The sequence below is a fragment of the Polypterus senegalus genome, chromosome 12, assembly GCF_016835505.1.
Source record: "Polypterus senegalus isolate Bchr_013 chromosome 12, ASM1683550v1, whole genome shotgun sequence".
In the NCBI taxonomy this organism is placed as follows: domain Eukaryota; kingdom Metazoa; phylum Chordata; class Cladistia; order Polypteriformes; family Polypteridae; genus Polypterus; species Polypterus senegalus.
Genome location: NC_053165.1, coordinates 65239771 through 65259719, shown reverse-complemented (window position 1 = coordinate 65259719; position 19949 = coordinate 65239771). Strand labels below are relative to the sequence as shown.

General features: G+C 42.4%; 1 protein-coding gene across 1 annotated transcript; it reads right to left on the bottom strand.

Annotated features, from left to right (window-relative positions):
- Positions 1-282: 282 nt before the first annotated feature.
- gtf2h3 (general transcription factor IIH, polypeptide 3) lies at positions 283-19906 on the bottom strand. The gene is made up of 13 exons (XM_039772015.1): positions 19851-19906; positions 16820-16899; positions 12687-12793; positions 12426-12571; positions 10201-10263; positions 8168-8197; positions 7670-7698; positions 7504-7578; positions 6001-6054; positions 2611-2679; positions 1036-1171; positions 568-604; positions 283-467 (listed from the first exon to the last, which is right to left on the bottom strand). Exons 1-13 carry the CDS (start codon positions 19858-19860, stop codon positions 398-400), a joined length of 906 nt encoding a protein of 301 aa, XP_039627949.1. The 5' UTR covers positions 19861-19906; the 3' UTR covers positions 283-397.
- Positions 19907-19949: the final 43 nt, after the last annotated feature.

Genomic DNA, 19949 nt, shown 5'->3' with positions numbered 1-19949 from the left:
GAATCTGAAAACAAACTACTGAGACATGGATTTGAAGCAGGAACCTTGACAAACATTAAGACGGATCTGGATAGCTTAGTTATTAGCTAAAAACACAGGCTTAATGGGCTGAATGGCCTCCTCTCGTTTGTCAGACTGTACGAACTTAACATGGATGTCACATCATACCAACACACTTGTTTCTATGGAACTTCATTTCTAGCCACAGCAGTTTTTCTAAGCTAACTATTCAACAATAAATAGTGTCTTGTAGATTTCCTGAAATAGATGACTTCCCCCTTGTTTTTTTTTACAAAACATAAAACTTTATTTAACATATAACTAAATATCAAATCTTACAGGAAAACGATTAAAAATTCAGGCAGCCATCAGACATATCAGTGTCGCCGCCTCACTGTCACGTCCCCAGCTTTGGCTTCTTCTTCTTTGCTTTCAGGACGGGTGGAAGAGCGATCTTGAAAGCAGTCCTAGAAGTAATAAACCAAAACATTCAAGTTAGAGAGGAGTTCAAGCAATCAAAATGATACATAAAAAAAAAAAAGGAAAAATGTAGAGGATGATACCCACTCGCATGTTGTGCAGATGGGGCTGAAGTTGCAGAAAACTTCATATTAAAAAGAAAAAGGAGAGAGAAAGAAGTATTAAAAACAAGGGCCAGACCACCACTACCGTTAACTCATCAATCTCACTAAAGCAAATCAAACATTAAAGGAGACAGCAGTGTTTAGGAATGCTTCTTCAAGGGTCCTGTGACCCGCGTGTGGAGTTTACTTGTTCTTCACATTTCTTTGGGGTCCCCAGGTTTTCTCGAAGATCATAAAGGTGAGTCCACTCTGGCACAGACGCGTGTGTGTGTATGAGACTGGACCCTGCAATGGGCTGCCCCTCAGCCCCACAGGTGGCTCTCACAAAGCCACCCCACACACAACTTTGAACCAGATTAAACCGGTCAGAGAAAACAAGAAATTGCGTGGCGAGTGTCAATTGTCCTTCCCTTGTTAAACGATTGCATTTTAAAATGATGAGGGAACTTACTGGATAAACAGACCGAGCACACGTAGCCAATCTCAATGAGATTCCGATGACAAAAACACGCAGCTCTGTAGTCCACGTGGACAGGAGGTGGCAGGACAAGCTGAGAGCGTTGATCAGGATCTGGCAGGAAAACCCACTGATAAAACAAAACAATAGAAAATGTGCTGTTTAGTGTTTAGGAATTCTTCAGAATATAAAAGAAACTGCAAAAAAACAACATAATGGCACCCATGATGTACTGGTTACTATTTACAGTGTACACTCTGTGGTGGGTAGCACAGCACAGTGGCACAATGGCAGGCCAGAGTTCAGGCTCCAGGTCCTGTACGGTAGTTTGTGTGCTCTTAGCATGTCTGTAGGAGTTTTCTGCCACAGTCCACAGCCATACAGTAAGGGTGAAATGGTGACGTCACATTGGCCCGTGGGTGGGTGGAGTCCCCTGGCACCCTTTGTTCCTGCCTTTCACCCTGTGCTAGCTGGGACAGTCTTCGGCTCCCACTCTCCGTGTCCCTGGTCTGGATTAAGCAGGTCAGAAAACGACACGAAACTTTATTTATTAGGCCCACCAATCCTCTTAACAGGTTGGACCCCTTCCTCCTCCAGAACAGCCTTAATTCTTCTAAGTGCCGCGGATTCCCTCTGAAGAGTTGTGTCCAGGTTGGCTCAACATCATCATGGAGTCTGGCCTCACATTCACTGCACCCCAAGTCATGGCCAGGTTTGTGCCGCCAGCTTGAGATGATGTGTGCTTTGTTAAATGGAGTACTGTCCTACTAGAGGCATCCACTGGAAAAAAAGACCAAACTGTGGAGACAAATGAAGACACATAGCCAGCAGCAGTGTTTAGGTGTGCTATGGCATTCAGAGGATCCCCCTGTTAGCTTTGAGAGGCCTAAAGTCTGTTAAGATGCAGGGTGAAGCATAAAGATCTCCCACATTGCGAGGGACAGCTGTGTGGGCTGTAATAGGGGTCTCATTCGGAAGGTTAGGCTCGACCATTTTCAGTACCCATCTCAAGCTGGACCGGTAAACATCAGGGCTTTGTTGATCAAGTGTATTATGAAAAGAACCGTTCTGTGATAGCGACAGCGCACCCGATTTGCGCTCGGTCGAAACGTATCTGTACCTGATCGGAAAATGATTTTGCTACGGATTTCAAACCTTCGTGTAACTGGGTCCACACTGAAAAGAAAATCACCTGGCAGACCGAGGAGAGAACGTGTGTGGTTACAATGGGACGGCGCCACAACTCACACAGCACAACGTTTGCTTAGAGTCTTGAGGGAAATGTCCCCCGAGGATGAGTTAAGCCCATGTGACTTTTTCCTTTGGGGATACCTAAAAGAAAAGATTTGTCAAACATCAACCTCAATCTCCTGAGGATTTGAAGGAAAAGATCAGACAGGAAGTTGACGGCATTCCGCCTGAGATGACCCAGAGAGTGATGGAGAACGTCCGGGAACGTCTTCAGCGATGTACTGCCAACGACAACCGCCATTTGTCTGCTATGATTTTTCAAACCCATTAAAACAAAACCTTTTTTGGGTGGTGGATTGGCGCTGAGGGTCTGCCTACCAGTAAGTACTGTCCCAAAGACGTCGTCTGCGGTATCTTCAGGTACAGCCCTCCAGTAATGTCACAGGCCTGGAAACGTGAAATACAGAAAGGAGAAGGCTGTAGATGAAAATGAATCTTTTAACAGATGCCTAGGGGACTAAAGCAAGAAAAACACAAACTACAATAACTGAAACAACTTGAAAGAAAGTATTATTATTATCATTATTATTAAAGAATATTATAAAAATAATGCAAACAACGAACACATTGCAACTGCCTCCATTTACTTTGACAAATGAATATTTAACAACTGGAAACGCTTAGCTTTATTACTATAAGGCACCCTTGCGTATGAAGACGTGCTGTATAAAGAAATGTAAATACATTTTCATGTTAAACAAATTTTAAAATGAAGAAGAACTGCCAAATTCTTTGTACAAACAAATGAGAGTTCAACATGAAAACAATGAACTGACGTAATCAAATCAAAGGGTAAGTTTGGTATTATTTCAAAGTTATTTCTTCACAAACAAATTATTTATGCATTTGCCAAGCAAAAATTGTGCTCTAAACTTAAGTGCTTTCTATAAATTTAAAAACATATTGTGCCCACACTAGTGCTTTACATTGTAGCTTATGGAGCATGGAGGAAAAGCTTGAAAACTTGCCCGACACGTCCATTTTCCAAAGTAAGGCTGTTGTTGACTATTGATCTGCGTCTTGCAATTACACACATTGTAAAATAGTTTATACATGTCATTTCTGAGCAAAACAAATTCCAATATATATACATATACATCTCTCTATATAATCTTCATTTGGATCTTGATCTTTGTTTGTCCGCAAACGAATTAGAAGAAGAAGCACTAGATGGCAGTAGAGAGACAGCCAAAACATAGGCATTGCATTAAGAATCTCCTCCAGGCTTATACTACTAAAGACTGTAGTACTCCAGTCACACCTCAAAACACAGACATTCAAACTAAACAAATTGTTGTGCTTTAAATTAACTAAAGAGATCTTCATTTAGATCTTGATCTTTGTTTGTTCGCGAATTCCACGCATGCATAGACCATCTTCTAGTTTAGTACGTTGTTGTTACTCATGGATGTCAACAATGTGCCGGAATAACGAAAGGGGTGGTGGGCAGTGTTACGCTGGTTAGCTCCTGAGGCCTGGTTAGAGAATGAGATTGTCAAAGATAAAAGGTACGTGCCTACGTAACATATGAGTGAAAGAAAGACAGTGGGTAAAATGAATGACAACGTAACAGCACATTCCGGAAATTATTATTGTTATGTTGTAGCCGGCGAGTGCTGCGCGTCTCACAGTTGTACCGTGGCTTGCTCACATGTCAGTGAAGTGATCCCTATTTATGCTTTAAAGAGCCTGGATACCTATGTGTCCCCCTTTTATAACCATCGCTCCATGTATATTGCCTTACTCTTTGGATTGCCACAAAGCAACCTGCGAGATTGGAGAAAGGTTGAGAAGACATCGTGAGAGGAAACGATAGCGTCGTGAAAACGAGACGGACTGTGAACGGACAGAAGCAGAAATGCTCCTACACCACCACATAATTACGATTCGGACAGTGATTCCAGTAGGCCGTTCCTATCGAATCAATATCCAAGGGTTTTCTTTTGTAATTTTGTTTCCCTTATAAAAAATCATAATGCTGTGCGACGAAGGGCCCAGTTCACGACTGGCAGCCATGTTTAAACAGGGAGCCCTTCACAGACAACTTTAACACGCGCAATGTAGGTGGGCGCACATGGCTAGTGTATATATATACACACACACACAAACATATACTGTGGAAAGCATACCCCCGGACACAGACAGACAGCAGAATGTCCAAAACACACTTCTTTATTTCTCCTGAGCACTACAATGCCTTCCTCCAACAACTCTCTTCCTTTCTCTCTTTCTCTTTTGACCTCCACTCCCCTCCTCACAAGCTTCGTCTCCTTTCTCCCAACTCCGGCTCATCTACTGGAGGGCAGTGGCCCCTTTTATAATGACCCGGATGAGCTCCAGGTGCTCCACTGGACGACACTTCCTGGTGTGGCAGAAGTGTCAGGGTAGCACCTGGAAACACTCCGGGTGCCCCTGGGATTTCTTCCGGCAGCACTTCCTGGTGTGGCGGAAGTGCTGCCATCCAGGATTTCATAACCGTCCAGGCGCCCTCTGGCGGTGGCCACGTCCTCTTATATGGGTGAGCAGCCCAGCTCTGTTCCAGTGGCCCACAAGCAGACCCGGGTGGCTGCCCTCTCATGGCCCAGGGGAGGTATTGTCCATCTCGGGGACCGTCCAGGCGTCCCGGCTGGGCAGGATCCCCAGTCATCTGGGACAATACATACATACATACATACATACATACATACATACATACATATATATATATATATATATATATATATATATATATATATATATATATATAGTGGTGGGCGGCGGGTCCCATGCCCGGCTGGGACGCCCCTTCACCGTATGTTCCAGGAGAGCAACCATGCGCTACTCAGTACCTCCCCTGGGACGCTTGGTGGCAGTCTCCCTGGCTAACGATGGTGCCTCAGTTTCCCGCAGGGCTCCATCGGAGAGGGAGTTCTCCACAGCCCTGTGGGGATCTGGACCCCTTTCCAGGAAGGTTGGGGCGTGCAGTGGGTGTCAAAAAGAAAGGGGTCAATACGATACAATACACAGAACAGAACACAAGTAATCCTCAATACAATTTATTTTTGTGTACCACTTCTTCTTGTGTGATTTTGGGCTCTACAAAAATAAATTGTATTGTATCAGTACTCAACAACTGTCTGGACTTGAAAAAATGGACATATTGGGTAAGTTTTTGAGTTTTTCCTCCTTGCCCCATAACCTCCATTGTAAAGTGCAAGTGTGGGCAAGAAACATCCATCCATTATCCAACCCGCTATATCCTATTTTTTAAATTTACAGATAGTGCTTAACTTTTGACGATAACTGTACACGATAAATGCGTATGTACCGTATTTGTGAAGAAATAACTTTGACTTGAAAAATACCAAACTTATTCTTTAAGTAGCTGCGGACTTTATGCCCCTAAACAAGCATTATTTCCCCATTCTTTTTAGATTATAAATAAAATCTTGCAACCGATCTAATGCACTCCATTTGTGTCTTTTCTTAAAAGATTAAAATAAAAATGCAGGATACCTATGGTGTAAATTCCAAAAAAAGGTACATAAAAAAGAGATGAAAAGATAGGGAGCTAAAGTAATGAAGCATAACTACAGAGCAAAACTACAAAGCAGGGTACAAAATAACAGGGCCAGAAAAAATGACCATTTCTGAACAGTGTTTATGGCCAGCAGGTCAAGAGGGGTCCTTATGGCAGGGACTGTGGAAACTCCAACTATTAAGACATACCTGCTGCAGCAGCCCAGACTCGGCATCCAAAACACAGGCATCAATCAAGACACCCTGAAAAGTTAAACAATAGTTCAGTCAATCTGCTCCTAAATGTAAAGCACACATACAGCGACTTCAATCAGCACACCGGAACACAAAGATGGCTGGCTGGGTGCTTCTCAAATGTAGGTCTCCAAATGGAGTCCACATTGAATAATAGAGCTTACAGGATAGTTTATTTTGCAGTAGCAGTTTCAAGTGAAGGTCACCGCTGCCTGCCTCCCAGCTCTGGGGTTGGTGTCCCCATGTCCCAAATATTAAACTCAAAGTGAATGTGGATGTGACAAGAGAGTGAGCGAGTGCGTCTTTCTCTTTCCAATGAGACGGTGTCTAACGTTTGCCCCGTCTCACACTCAATGCTGTGAATAAAGGATAAGCCATGCCGCAACCTGTTAATAGGCACAAGGGGGTTCCCAAATAATGAACTGTCGCAGCCCTCTCCAGGGGTTGTTCCTGCCTTGCACCTGAACCTTGCTACGACAGGCTCCAGCTTCTGCAAGATCCTTTTCTGGACAGAGGAATAAAAAGATGGGAGGGCGAGAAATAAAATGATGGTTGGGTTTTGAAAAATGAATGGGTTCAGTGGAATTTCCAGTAAAAGGAATAATTAAAAACATACAAGATCATCTAGGCCTCTCTTGCATGAATTACCATTTCACAGACTTGGTTGCCCAGTGGGGGCTAATTGGTGTTTTTTTTTTGTTTTTTTTTCTGTCCTCCCAGCCCTCTGACCTTACCCTTTTTTTTTTTGTTACCGATTCTTGAATATTACTGTCTAATCCACGGGTGTTGAACTCCAGTCCTGGAGGGCTGCAGTGGCCGCAGGCTTTTATTCTAACCATCTTCTTCATTAGTGCTGTTAATTAACTTCTTTTGCCTTAGTTTTAATTAACTTGACTCAGCCCCCTTACTAGTCTTTTTTTCTTTAGGAACAACAGAAAATTAAGAGTTTGGGAAATGTCTGCTGTGGCAGAATAAGAGCAGTAACAGGCCATGGAATTAAATAATTGGTTTAATTAACAGCAAGAATCAGCTTCTCATTAAGAGACTGGTTGGAGTGAAATTGTGTGGAGTTTGAAATCCCAGTTTAGCTGGTCATCTGTTGGCTCGTTTCACATCTAATTTCTTTTTGGCTGCCATTTAATGAAGAAAGAAATACATTCAGAGGACTGAATCCTTAAAAACAGGGATGTTAAAATGAAGGAGAAAGGAGTTAATTATTAATGAAAACTGTTCACTGATTAGGAAAAGGGTTAGAATGAAAACCTGCAGCCACTGCGGCCCTCCAGGCCTGGAGTTCAACTTCTTATTTGTTTTTGTTTTTTTCATGTAACTTTCATTTTGTAAATAACTTTGAGCTACATTGTTCATATGAAAATGTGCTATTAAATAAATGTTGTTGTTGTTTTCTTGTGCCAAAGTAAAAAAATAATTAGCAAATATTCACCCGGGCCACATTACCTGCTTTTGAGCTGCAAAGATTACATTCATAAAATTCATATACTGCGAAGCACAATCTTCAGCCGCCTTGATGACCTGCATTCCAAAAATCAACAGAAAATGAAAGTGGAAAAGGTCGGGACAACACTGAATATTCTTAATATACAAATCTACAGGGTCTTCTTACCAAAATTCTTGACTTCATTTCCTGACCCGCTAAAAAAAGAAACAAATAAATACAACATGAACTCCAGTACCGTATAAACATGACCATAGACTGCACAAGACAAAAATGAATGCTGCAAAAATAGAAACTCTACATGGGCACACACATCCTCTAACACAGCAACTTCACATTCTTAAACCTGCTTAGTCCAATTCAGGATTACAGTCTATACTGGCAGCACTGGGGTAAAAGCAGAAGCCAGTCCTGGACAGGGTGCCAGTTTATTGCAAGTTCCAGTTCATTTGGAATCAATAAAATAAGCCAGTTAGAAATGCCTGAGGTGAACCCTCACCATCATGGGGAGAACATGCAAACTTGACAACAACTGGGTTTGAATGCAGGACGCTGGAGCCACAAGGTAACAGTGCTAACCACTACGCCACCCTGTCTCCACTCATATGGGGTACACACAAAAACCAATCCTTTAAACTGTTATGGTTAGAAAGCAAAGAGCCATACCTTCCAACTGCTTGGTGACTCTGTGGATATCTACAAGGCGACATTCAGGAAAACAAAAGACAATGGAGAGCTTTGGCTATCATGACACACTGGCTACTCGATGTCCTCGATTTTGGGTAACAGTTTTCACAAACAATTCCTTGACACATTATATAAAATGCATAACATATTATACAAAATTATGCTTCAAATACTTTGAAAGCACTGTGTTGAGTTAATTGTGGGTATTGTGAAACATGTGGCAGTCAGATTCTTAAACAACCAATCAAAAGGCAAATGCACTTGTTACTATGCAAATATCATTTACTGTATGTGTTCACATTTTCATTAAAACATTCATGCAATTTGAAAAATGTTTCTAGCATGTCCATTAAGCTCACAACTGCCACTTCAGGATCAGGTTATAATGAGCAACCAAAAAAAAATGCCCTGACAACACATTGTATTGGACATACCAAGAACTGATCAAGCAGAGTCTTCATGAGGTCTGGACAGTCAGCCTCTTTTACTGCAGCACATGCTGGCCGTAACTTGCTAGGATGTGGCTGGTGTCCTGTAGTACCAGTTCTTCCATTTTTAATTAATAGATGCTTATATTTTTGCTCAAACCAGCATGATGAACTTAATTAACAGAAAACACTTACTGGGGCAATTAACATCACAGCATCTTCTCTTTCAGAATTGTACCAATAATCTATCACCAGAAAACATCTGTTTCGATGGCAGCCTCAGGCTGTGTCGATTATCTTATCACTTGGAAACAGAACCCTGACGGCCAGCCAATCAAAGGTGTGTGATATCCCATGTCACAAAGCCCCATATCACATGTCATGAGGCCGCTTGTCTGACAAACAGGGGAGAGAAAAAGAAACAGCGACGACAAAAAGGACAGGATGTCAGAAGAGGAGGCCGAGACACATGTGACTGTTTCATCTTATGCTAACACCAACTGTTAGATCAAAAGGGCCTCCAGGACAACTTCCAATCCTTGGCATTCTTTGAAAGCTTTTTCATCCAGACTTTGCTAGCTATATTTTCTTTTATACTTTCTTCTACTGGTGTAATCATTCTTTAATAAATACCAGGTTGGTTTTAAATTTTTATAGTTTAGTCTTTAGATGTAGGGTGATTGAAGTAATAAAGTAAATATTAAGAGCACCCAGAGCAGTAAGAAGTCAGTCAGTCATTATCCAACCCGCTATATCCTAACTACAGGGTCATGGGGGTCTACTGGAGCCAATCCCAGCCAACACAAGGCACAAGGCAGTAACAAACCCTGGGCAAGGTGCCTGCCCACCGCAGGGCACACACACACCAAGCACAAACTAGGGACAATTTAGAACCGCCAATGCACCTAACCTGCAGGTCTTCTGACTGTGGGAGGAAACCCACGCAGACACGGGGAGAACATGCAAACTCCACGTAGGGAGGACCTGGGAAGCAAACACCCAGGTCTCCTAACTGCGAGGCAGCAGCACTACCACTGTGCCACCATGCCGCCCACAGTAAGAAGTTGCCACTATAATTTGCAGGGGGACTCCATCCAATGGAAGGAACAGTACAGTAAAAGTAAGACATCATTGGTTGATAAATGGCCTACAGCCAAGGATGTTGAGCCTTTGTATGATTGAATATGTTCTAGGAGACCAAAAGTAATATTAAAGTCTGAGATATTTCAAAGACATTGTTCATGTCAAGAGGGGCAATCTGGTTGTGTAACTCAAGGTATCAATGGGAGACATGTTTATGGAATTATGCAATTGTAATTTGTGAAGAAAAGGTTGTGTTCACATTTTTGGTGATTACATGAAGCCTACTTAAACTGCTCGGGGACGTCTGGTCTCTGCTGTTTGCCATGTTCACAGAAGGTGCCAAGGTACAGTTAAGGCTTGGACTTTACTGACTACCAAGAATCAAAAAAGTTAAGGGTCTGATGGCTGATGCATTATTTACTGCTTATATTACGACCCTCACAGCCTGATAACAAGATATTTCCAAGAGTTCTCAAAGATGTCGGAACATCAAAAGGATACAACAAAGTGCTTTGGCTAGTGATCCTGCTAGCAGTGTGTCCGTCTGCTGTCCTCTCACTTGTGCTGCCAAAAAAAAGAGAGAGATATTCTGTAAATAAAAATACAAAATGCAAGACAAAACAAGACAGGCAGTTGGTTCTGAAGAAGATGCTAACGATGTGTCCAAAATAATCAAATTAAATATGAGAACATGAGCTTTTAGAAGTAGGGCAGTGTATTTATTTACTTCTCCTGGTGAATGTCCAGGGCAGAAGGATGACCCAGAAACGAGCATTTCCATCTCAACCTGAGCATACCCAGGCTGTAGCTGGCACTAATCCACTTCAGGACAGACTCATGCCAACAAACACACGCTCAGGTCAGGACAATTTACAGATCCACGAGATGAAAGAGATTGGCCACGGAGCATCTGAGACTTGGTGCTAAGAGATTGTCCCAGGACTGTCTCGCGGGGACATGGAACATGAAATTCTTGCAAGTCACGCACTGTTTACAACCAATATCAAATAAGACCACAGGCAGCAAAACACTCAGTCATGTAAAGGCTCTGAGCACACACAGATGCAGGGCTCTCAGCGCATATAAAGCATATAAGGACAATACATTCTAGATGAAAGGTCAACGACTAAGCGAAGAAGAAAGAGCAGCGCGGAGAGAAGAAACTCAAAAGAGTTGGAGAGTTGCAGATAAGAGATTATGAAAGTAGTGGAATTCGAAAGGCTCAAAAAAAGACAATGGCGTGATACACATGTGGAGAAAGCTAAAGAATATGAAAGCAGTAAAATTTGAAAGTATCAAAAAAAAAAGATAGTAAAGATAGCATTAGCGCAATCAAATGGAAATTATTACTTGAAAAAGGGAAAATAATCATCACGGACCAGGTGTAATTGAAAAAATAGCAGGACAAAGTGAAGGCAGAAATAAAAGACAAAGAGCAGAAAACAAAGTAAAACGTCATAAAGAGGTTCAAAAACGATGGGGCGAAAAACGTGCAGCGCAGGTTAGAGAAAATGAAAACAGTGGAATTCAAAAGACACAAAAAAAACGTAAAAGTCTGGATTTCATAATCAAACAATGTCCAGTTGCCAAACACAACATGGTGAGGAAGAAAAATTAAACTTGGGGCTCACACAGTCATTTAAAAGTCATATAGTTGTTGTATATGAAGGCTTTTGGGATGTTTTTCATATTAAAAATAGCTGTCACCTGCGGCTCCACCCACGTAGAAGTGAAACAGCACAGCGAGATGGGCCCTGCTTGGCTCCCCACTCCTGACGTCATGCTTGCCCTTCCCCTCGGCCCACAGCCTGTGTCTCGGATTACTGCAAATATATCTATGAACTATGATTCTTAGCAGGATGAGAGAAGTCGCAAAATCAACTGAAATGTTCAAGCAAATTATAGAAAAAAAAGCCAATCTAAATCCGTTCAGTAGTTCTCTTGTGAAAAGCGGACAGACATTGGATTTTATATATATAGAGAGATATAGCATCTATCTTGGAAGTATAAAAGGGTTGATAAATGTCAAAAAACCTGTTCAGGCATATCAGGAAACCAGACAAAGGTCAAGAGAACAACAATGAACAAGAAGGTTTTGGGTGACGGTTTCCTAAAGTGGTACCCATTAAGACTTGACAGATGTCACACACACAGGAACTCAGGAAGTATTGATAAGTATTGTAAGGACAAACAATGTCGCAGAATGTACTTTTATTTTGTGAATGTAAACTGGCTATGCTATCTGCAGAAAACCATATTGTATCCTTTGAATCAATCAGAGTAAATGTGAGATGAACATGTTAGCATTTCATTCAGCACTGTATATATATATATATATATATATATATAAAAACATAGCCCACTACTGTTACTCTCTGACCACCTCTGTCCAGGGCACTGCCCCTTAGTAGACTGCTATAACAGGATGCTCCCACTTCAAGCATTTGCTGAAAAGATATAAAATATGCAATGGACAAGCTTCCTCCTGCCTGCTTCTTCGGGGTTGATTATTTATAAATATATATTAAAGGTAACAATATCTTCCACAATGGCAAATTACAGAGTCACTTTTGAACTTCAATTCTTTGGGATGCAGCAATATGGAGCAGACCATCCGGGTATGACGCCCAAGTCAACACACACCATTCACCTTAGAGATAATGTAACTTGATGTGACCCATGGTGTCAATCCACTATTAGCATGCAGGTGAGTTTGGGTTACCTACTTCGAGCAGTAAGATGTTTAATCTCCTGAACAATTAGGTCATTGGCCACGGTTAGAAGTTCAAATTTTCCATCTCTGCTCCCAGCGCTATTCTCGTCACTGGCAAAATCACCACCTTTCCAGTGCTTACTTGGGTAAAGAAAATGACTGAAAGAATAAGGAATAGTTAAATGAAAGATCGTTACTCAAAATGGAGACATATTCAAAAAATAATAATGTTCAGCTTTCAAAGAATATTGTTATATGAGCAGCTGAGTCTCACCTTTCTTGGCAGTGGCTGGCAATAACAGCAAGTCTGTTGTTTCGGTTCATGACAAGATGCGAGTTTCCTAAAACCATGATGGCATCTATGCATTTTGACAATGAAAACTGTGGAAAATGACAAAAACACACATTTTGACAGAATCCATATGAGGAATACTGTTTATAGAAATAAATTAAATTTAAAGCAGATAATCCTAGAGCGGTGTACTTCAAAGTGAGCAAAGAGGCTATAAGTGACAGAAGGAAAGGACCATTTTAAGACCTAAAAGATAAACTTCTAATGTTAAGACAAATATTCTTACTTGTGACTCTTCCTGTGAAGTCAGTAGACGGATTGGGAGAGCATGGGGGGTCATGAGGTCGCTGTAAAGGAGTGTGTGGCTCTCTCGCAAAAGGACGAAGGTCCAAGTCTTTAGAGTCCTGGTGCTTCCTGTCTTGCTATATGGTTGTGAGACATGGACGCTATCCAGTGACCTGAGACGAAGACTGGACTCCTTTAGTACTGTGTCTCTCCAGAAAATCCTAGGGTATCGTTGGTTTGACTTTGTGTTTCTCATGGAGTCCCGAATGAGGCACATTACCTGCATTGTGAGGGAGCGTCGGTTACGGCACTACGGCCATGTGGTGCATTTCCCCGAGGGTGGTCTGTCTCGTAAGATCCTCATTGTAGGGGACCTGAGTGGCTGGACCAGGCCAAGGGGTCTCCCACGTAACACCTGGCTGCGGCAGATAGAGGGTCATTTCCGGAGGGTGGGACTGGACGGAGTGTCTGCCTAGGGGGTTGCAAATCGGGATCCCGAGTTGTTTCGTCATGTAGTGGGTATGGCAACGTGCTGTACCAGTGCATGCTACCTAACTTGACTTGTCTGAGGACAACCTGCCCATTCCAAAGCCAACCACATATCATATACTGAATAGCAACACCCAAAATTTAGCACACACGCTGGCTGTATGACTTGTGCAGTGGCACACAATTAGATAGTAATAAGACATTAATGACCTCAATGTGACTGGCCAGAACTTTATATTAGGGCCTCATTATGTGATCGGCTCCAGTGCCGTCTTTTTAATCCCTTTATGTACACCATACCTGTGTTCACAGGAGTCCCAGCTTCTTCCCACAATCCAAAGATAAAAATGCGGCATTATTTGGCGACTGATGATGGGTCCAGCAGGAGTAACCGTGTGACAGAAAAGCTCTAGATTAGGGGTCTCCAACCTTTTTTCCACCAAGAGCTACTTTTACAAAATGAAAATGGCTGAGAGCTCCTCCTGTTTTCTAACGTTTACTCTCGTAGCTTATTTCAACCCAAACAAACTGAAGAAGCTTGTTTTGCCTGAACAGTTACAAAATGTTGGTGTCCACAGCTCACATTTTGCATTAAAACATCACAAAATATATTTACTTCACCTGCAAGTGCATTTTGTATGTCTGTATGCATTTTCTAGTGTATCTCACAATATTGGATTAAAACACGAATGCTGTCAAAACAGAACAATGCAATTCCAAATCCACAGATCTGACGTATTCATTTGTCATATGTCACAGTGTCACTTTATTCACAGGTCCAGTCACATGTGTGATGTGTTGTTTAGTTAGTCAGATGACTGGCACTGAGGTGTATGGTGGAGTGGAGCCACTCAGGTCACTCTGATGGAGTCATTTAGATGTTCGTCTGTCAGTCTTGTTCTGAACTTTGACTTCATGACATTCATGTCAGACTCACAGAGGTATGGTATGCAGACCCAAACAAAGCAGACATTTTCAGAGCTGCTTGGTGAAGGTTCTTATAGTTATCTGGCTCTCCTAAACTCCAGAAATCCTGAGAATGCTGTTGAGATTTTAGCTGCACATTATTTTGAAGGTTTACTAATATATATTGTATAAAATCTAATGTCTGTCTGTCTGTCTGCTTTTCACGAGAGAACTACTTAACGGATTTAGATCGGGTTTTTTTTCTATAATTTGCTTGAACATTCTGGTTGATTTTGCGACTTCTCTCATTTCGCTATGTATCAGAGTTCGCTTGCCGTACCAATTGATTTGCGCGGATCCAAGAAACATGCAGTGGGCCGAGAGGAAGGGCTTTCCTGACTCACTCGCCAGCTTCGGTGCGTGGTCCTTAACTCCGCTTAGCTAGCGAAACAAGAGAACAATTGATTTAAACTTTGTTTGAAATTTAAAAAAAAGTGTTACTGAGGTCTTGAGGAGTTGGTGTCCGGATATTCTCTTAAGTGTATGCCACATTGAAAAGATGGATTACAATTCAGATTGTGGCTCGCGATTTTGTGTTAAAAGGGTTGTGATATGTTTTTTTTTTTTTTTAAAAGATCGCCCACCCCTACTTTGGCTAATCAAGTTTTCAAATTTATGTAGGATTCATTAACCCTTTGGCAAGCAACTTGGAAAGGGGTTGTGACCTACCAGGTAGCTTGTGAGCGACGTGTTGGAGACCCCTGCTCTAGAAGCTGTGCAAAGAGCAATAAAGTCCATCCCAGCCCTAACACTTTACAGGCTTAAGGAATGAAATCTCTTTAGTCCCAAGCGGAGCACACCACAAGAGAGTTATGTCAGATATTCGGAAAGCTCAACGGCATCAAACTTGATCCATCTGCTTTCAAATCTGCAAATCCTAAGCAGGACTGTGGGGGACCTGCAGCCTAACCCAGCAATCATCGGGTGTAAGGCAGCAACAACCCTTAGACAAGGCGCCAGTCCGTCGCCCACACACACCCACGCGCCAGGGAACAATTTACCATCTCCAGTCCACCTAACCTGCACGTCTTTGGAATGGAGAAGGCAAGTGGAGCACCAAGAGGACACTCCTACAGACATGAAGAGAACACCTGGAGGACCCAGCATGTCAACTCCATTCCCTATGCTGCTACCAATGTCCCTCCATATTGCCCTATCCACTTCCAGATAAACTGTGCATCATGGACAATATGCGAAACTCTTCTACACAAAAGCATTTTGGAAATCTGGGAAAAGTTCTGAGTCACGTAGTGTAGTTAAAGCTGTAGCCTCCTTGGCGTTACATTTTTTACTTTCTCGTAGGGAAATTATCGTAATCGTCCAAAAATTCAATTTAGAGATTATGATGAATCTTGATGTTTTAGACCTCCCCGAGTCTGAAAATACCATTTTTGGAATTATGTTTGTGTATGTAAACATGATAACTTGAGTACGCTGTCACTTCGGTCAACCAAATTTTGCGTACAAGTATTAGGCACAAAACACAGATTTCTATCAACGTTTGAGCTATTTCCGCTAACCGGAAGTGGTACTTTTTTTATTCATGCAGATGCAGAGTTCGATTTATTCAACTTTACTTTCATAATAATTGTTCAATACATTATTAATTTGTTATGTTGTTGATGGTTCATTAATGTACATAATAAAAAAATACGATCCCTGGCTTGAGATTTACTCCTCAAATATCCATCCCCATATCTGATTACACGAGCAAGTCGAGGGGGGACCACTCCCGATTTTTTTTCTCAAGAAAAACGTAAAAAGCGTCACATGTTTTGGCTTGAAAAATTACACTTTTATTAAATCTCATCTTTCTACCGTAAAACATGCAAAAAACTAAAAATACAAAGTCAGAAGTGTAGAAAGCATAATAATGATACAAATAATGATGATGATGATGAATAATAATAATATGAACAGCACACTACACAAGTGCGACTGACACAGGAGTCACTTTCGACTTCACCGCCTGAAGGCAGATTCACTGCTGATGAGAGGCATTTCTTACGAGACGCCATCATGAGGCTAGGAGAAGACGCGTCTACACCATTTCATGGGTAACACTTGGGCCTGACGCTCACGTAACACATGCCTATACTAATGCCCAAGTAACGTTTGGCACTAACGATGTTGGCACATTTACAGCCCGAGTAATCCTCGGGTCTAACGCTTACACGAGACGCGTCTATGCAGTTGTCCGAGTGACACTCAGGACGAGCGCTAAGGGGGTTAAAGAGAGTATGTGAATAGCGCAGCTCAACTGCTTTATTTCTGTAGGCCACACACACTAATTTGTATTTATTCCTGCCCGATTGGGACAAAGAACCCAACAGAAAACCAAAAAAACGACCTAACTAAATGGTTCTCAGACTTACCTCAGGCTCCTCCTGGGCTTTCCGGCCCCACCAGAGTGGATTGACGTCAACCACAATAAGCAAGAGACTCAGCTCATCATCTAGCGGGTGAGACAAGAAACCATTAAACTTAACAAATTTTCACAAGGACTGCAAACCAATTATCTGCTTGGTAAGCTCCATGAAATGGGAGGTTCAGACACAATGGAAAAAGTTGTTGAATTTTAGGTTCCAGTTTGCAGCTTCTTGAAACAGGAGAGTCCTGCCATTTAAAGACTGGACTGTATCCCACTATTCAGAGTCTGATAAGACTGGCCCACCCTGTACGAGTGTGACAGTGAATGAGCCCTGCGATGGACTGGCACCCCACTAGGCCCAGTTCCTATTGAGCGTCTAGTCCTGTCACATCAGCTTTAAAACATCAGGGCTGACTCAAGTGGGCTATAAAATGTTACGGACATGTTCTATTTCTCGACAGATTCAGAGAATTAAACTTACTTTGTCCGAGTAGAGGAGACTGTGTGGGGAACCTAATCCTGGTCTTCGAGGTTCTCAAAGGAAGTGTTCAAATAAACGGCGACTCACATGCATTAGGGCATTAGAGGAAAATGAATGTGAAAGTGCATTTAGGACTGAAGCCAGGAAGCATTTCTTTACACAAAGACTTATGGGAATCTGGAACTAACTACAGAGACGTGGAGTTGAGGCAGAGACCTTGACAAGCTTTGAGAAGAATCTGATTGAGGGATTTGGGGAGCTTACTTATCAGCTAAACAAACATGATGGACTGAATGGCCTCCTCTTCTTTGTCATATTCCTTAAGTTCTCAATAATAAGAACTAAGACAATCAAGATAAAAAAAAACACCTGGCTTTGAAGGATATAGGAGCTGGCGTGCATTTTGTTTTCTGCACACACATAAAGGGGCTTGAACACTACTGAGATTTGTTGTTAATTGTGCAGGTTCATTATGATTACGCAAACTGTCTCCTTTTCAATTCACCCTGTACACCTCAGACTATAAATATAACACCAGGCCATGTCACTTCCAGATGATTCTGCACTTATGGGATGTGTTGATAAGGAGGATGACACAGACGAGAAGACTAAGGTGGACAACTTTGTTTGTTGGTGCAAAGAGAACTACCTGCAACTTCACATCAACAAAACCAAGGAACTGCTCACTGACTTTAGCTGCACCAAAAAGCCCCTACGCCCAGTCACTATTCAGGGAGTGGATGTAGCGGTAGTGCACTTCTACAAGTACTTGGAGGTCCACATCAGTGATTAGGTGGGCTGGTCTCAGAACAGCGGAACTAGAAAAGAATGGGCAATGCATGTTCTTAAATCGGGGCGACACGGTGGCGCAGTGGTAGCGCTGCTGCCTCGCAGTTAGGAGACCCGGGTTCGCTTCCCGGGTCCTCCCTGCGTGGAGTTTGCATGTTCTCCCCGTGTCTGCGTGGGTTTCCTCCGGGTGCTCCGGTTTCCTCCCACAGTCCAAAGACATGTCGGTTAGGTGGATTGGCGATTCTATATTGGCCATAGTGTGTGCTTGGGGGTGTGCTTGTGTGTGTCCTGCGGTGGGTTGGTTCCTGCCTTGTGCCCTGTGTTGGCTGGGATTGGCTCCAGCAGACCCCCGTGACCCTGTATTCGGATTCAGCGGGTTGGAAGATGGATGGATGGATGTTCTTAAATCATAGGAGACTGAGCTCCTTTAATGTGGGTGTAGTAGCAACATCCATCACATCTTCTACATCTCCGTGACGGCCAGTGTGATAGTGCTGGACTTCAAGAGAGGCCTGCCAAATCAACAAGCTCATTAAAAAGTTATGGGACACATTTTGGAAATCACTGCAAAGGAGAGAATGAAAACAAAACTGAGCGACATTATAAACATGGCAGCACATCCTCTCTATGACGCGCTAACACCGAGGACTTTCAGCCAACAAATTATCAGCAGAAGTGTGTCAAGAAACACAATGGGGGTCCTTAACACCAACAGCAATACATCTGCATAGTGCCTCCCTGGGATTTCTTTTTTTTGTGTTTCTTTTAATCATTTTGCTGTGTATGTGAGTGGGGTTTGTTATTTGTCAGAACACAACAATATTATTTAGTTACCGAGCTAAGTGAAAATCCTAATTTCCCCTGGGGACAAATACATTTCTATCTATAAAACTAACAAAAGAACTACTTCAGTGTGACATAGGGCTGCAGTGCATTTTGAAGACTATCAATCCACTGTCTGACCCTGGCTTGTCCAGTATGTGGTCACTGGACGCCACAGGTTATCCCGGGTTCGAGGTGAGACCCAAACCTGGAGCACCCAGCAGTCCCGCCGCGGCCTGAGCTCCTCATTTTATTCTCGGATGAAAGACTGAGCCTGTCCCAGCAGGAAACAACATCTTTGAATAAGGTGTCTCCAACTACATGATGCCCTGTTGTTAACTCTTCTTACCATTAAGTTGTGTAGTTATTATTTATTACAATATATGATTTTTGAAATGTATAATGTCATGTATAATTGTTATTGACCTTTTCTTCTTCTTCTTAAAGGAAGTCACATTGGAGTTGTGCAACTACGAATTTGAATACATAACGTATGAGACAAATGCATTTTGATTTTAAATACCTGAAAGTGGGTTGGCCGGGGCTTGCACCCCGTATTCCCTTACCCCGCGAAGCACTACTGCTAACTGCTGTGCCACCACACAGCTACAGTAACACAAAACTGAATGAAAACTAACCGTAAATACTAATATATTTATTATTACACGTGTGTGTGTTTATGTGTATTAACGGCCGGATGGGATGCCAGTAATTTGCAGGATATATTTCTGAGTATAAAACACACACGAAAAACCTGGAATTGAATCAAAGACATTAAAGGAGCACCGGCAGCACGTGAAGCTGGAAAATTAAAACATTTTCATTTGCTTTCAGCTTTCGTGTATAATTGGCCGACGACAGTTTAACACGACATGAACTTAAAAAAATGACAAACCCATTTATAAAAGCCCACAATTTAACAACAGAGAGAATATTCACTCACCGGAAGCCATGTCTGCAACTGAAACGCCACATCCCGCCGGGCTTCGCCCCGCCCTTGTAGGCGGTGTACGTTTGCATAGAGACACGCCCACTTGTCCCT

Excerpts from the sequence above, each read along its gene's own strand:
- gtf2h3 (XM_039772015.1), bottom strand. Across the intron at positions 12,794-16,819 it reads AAGCCCAGGAGGAGCCTGAG|TTTTCATTGTCAAAATGCAT; the intron begins GTAAGTCTGAGA and ends CATTTTCCACAG. Across the intron at positions 7,579-7,669 it reads AAATGAAGTCAAGAATTTTG|GTCATCAAGGCGGCTGAAGA; the intron begins GTAAGAAGACCC and ends TTTGGAATGCAG.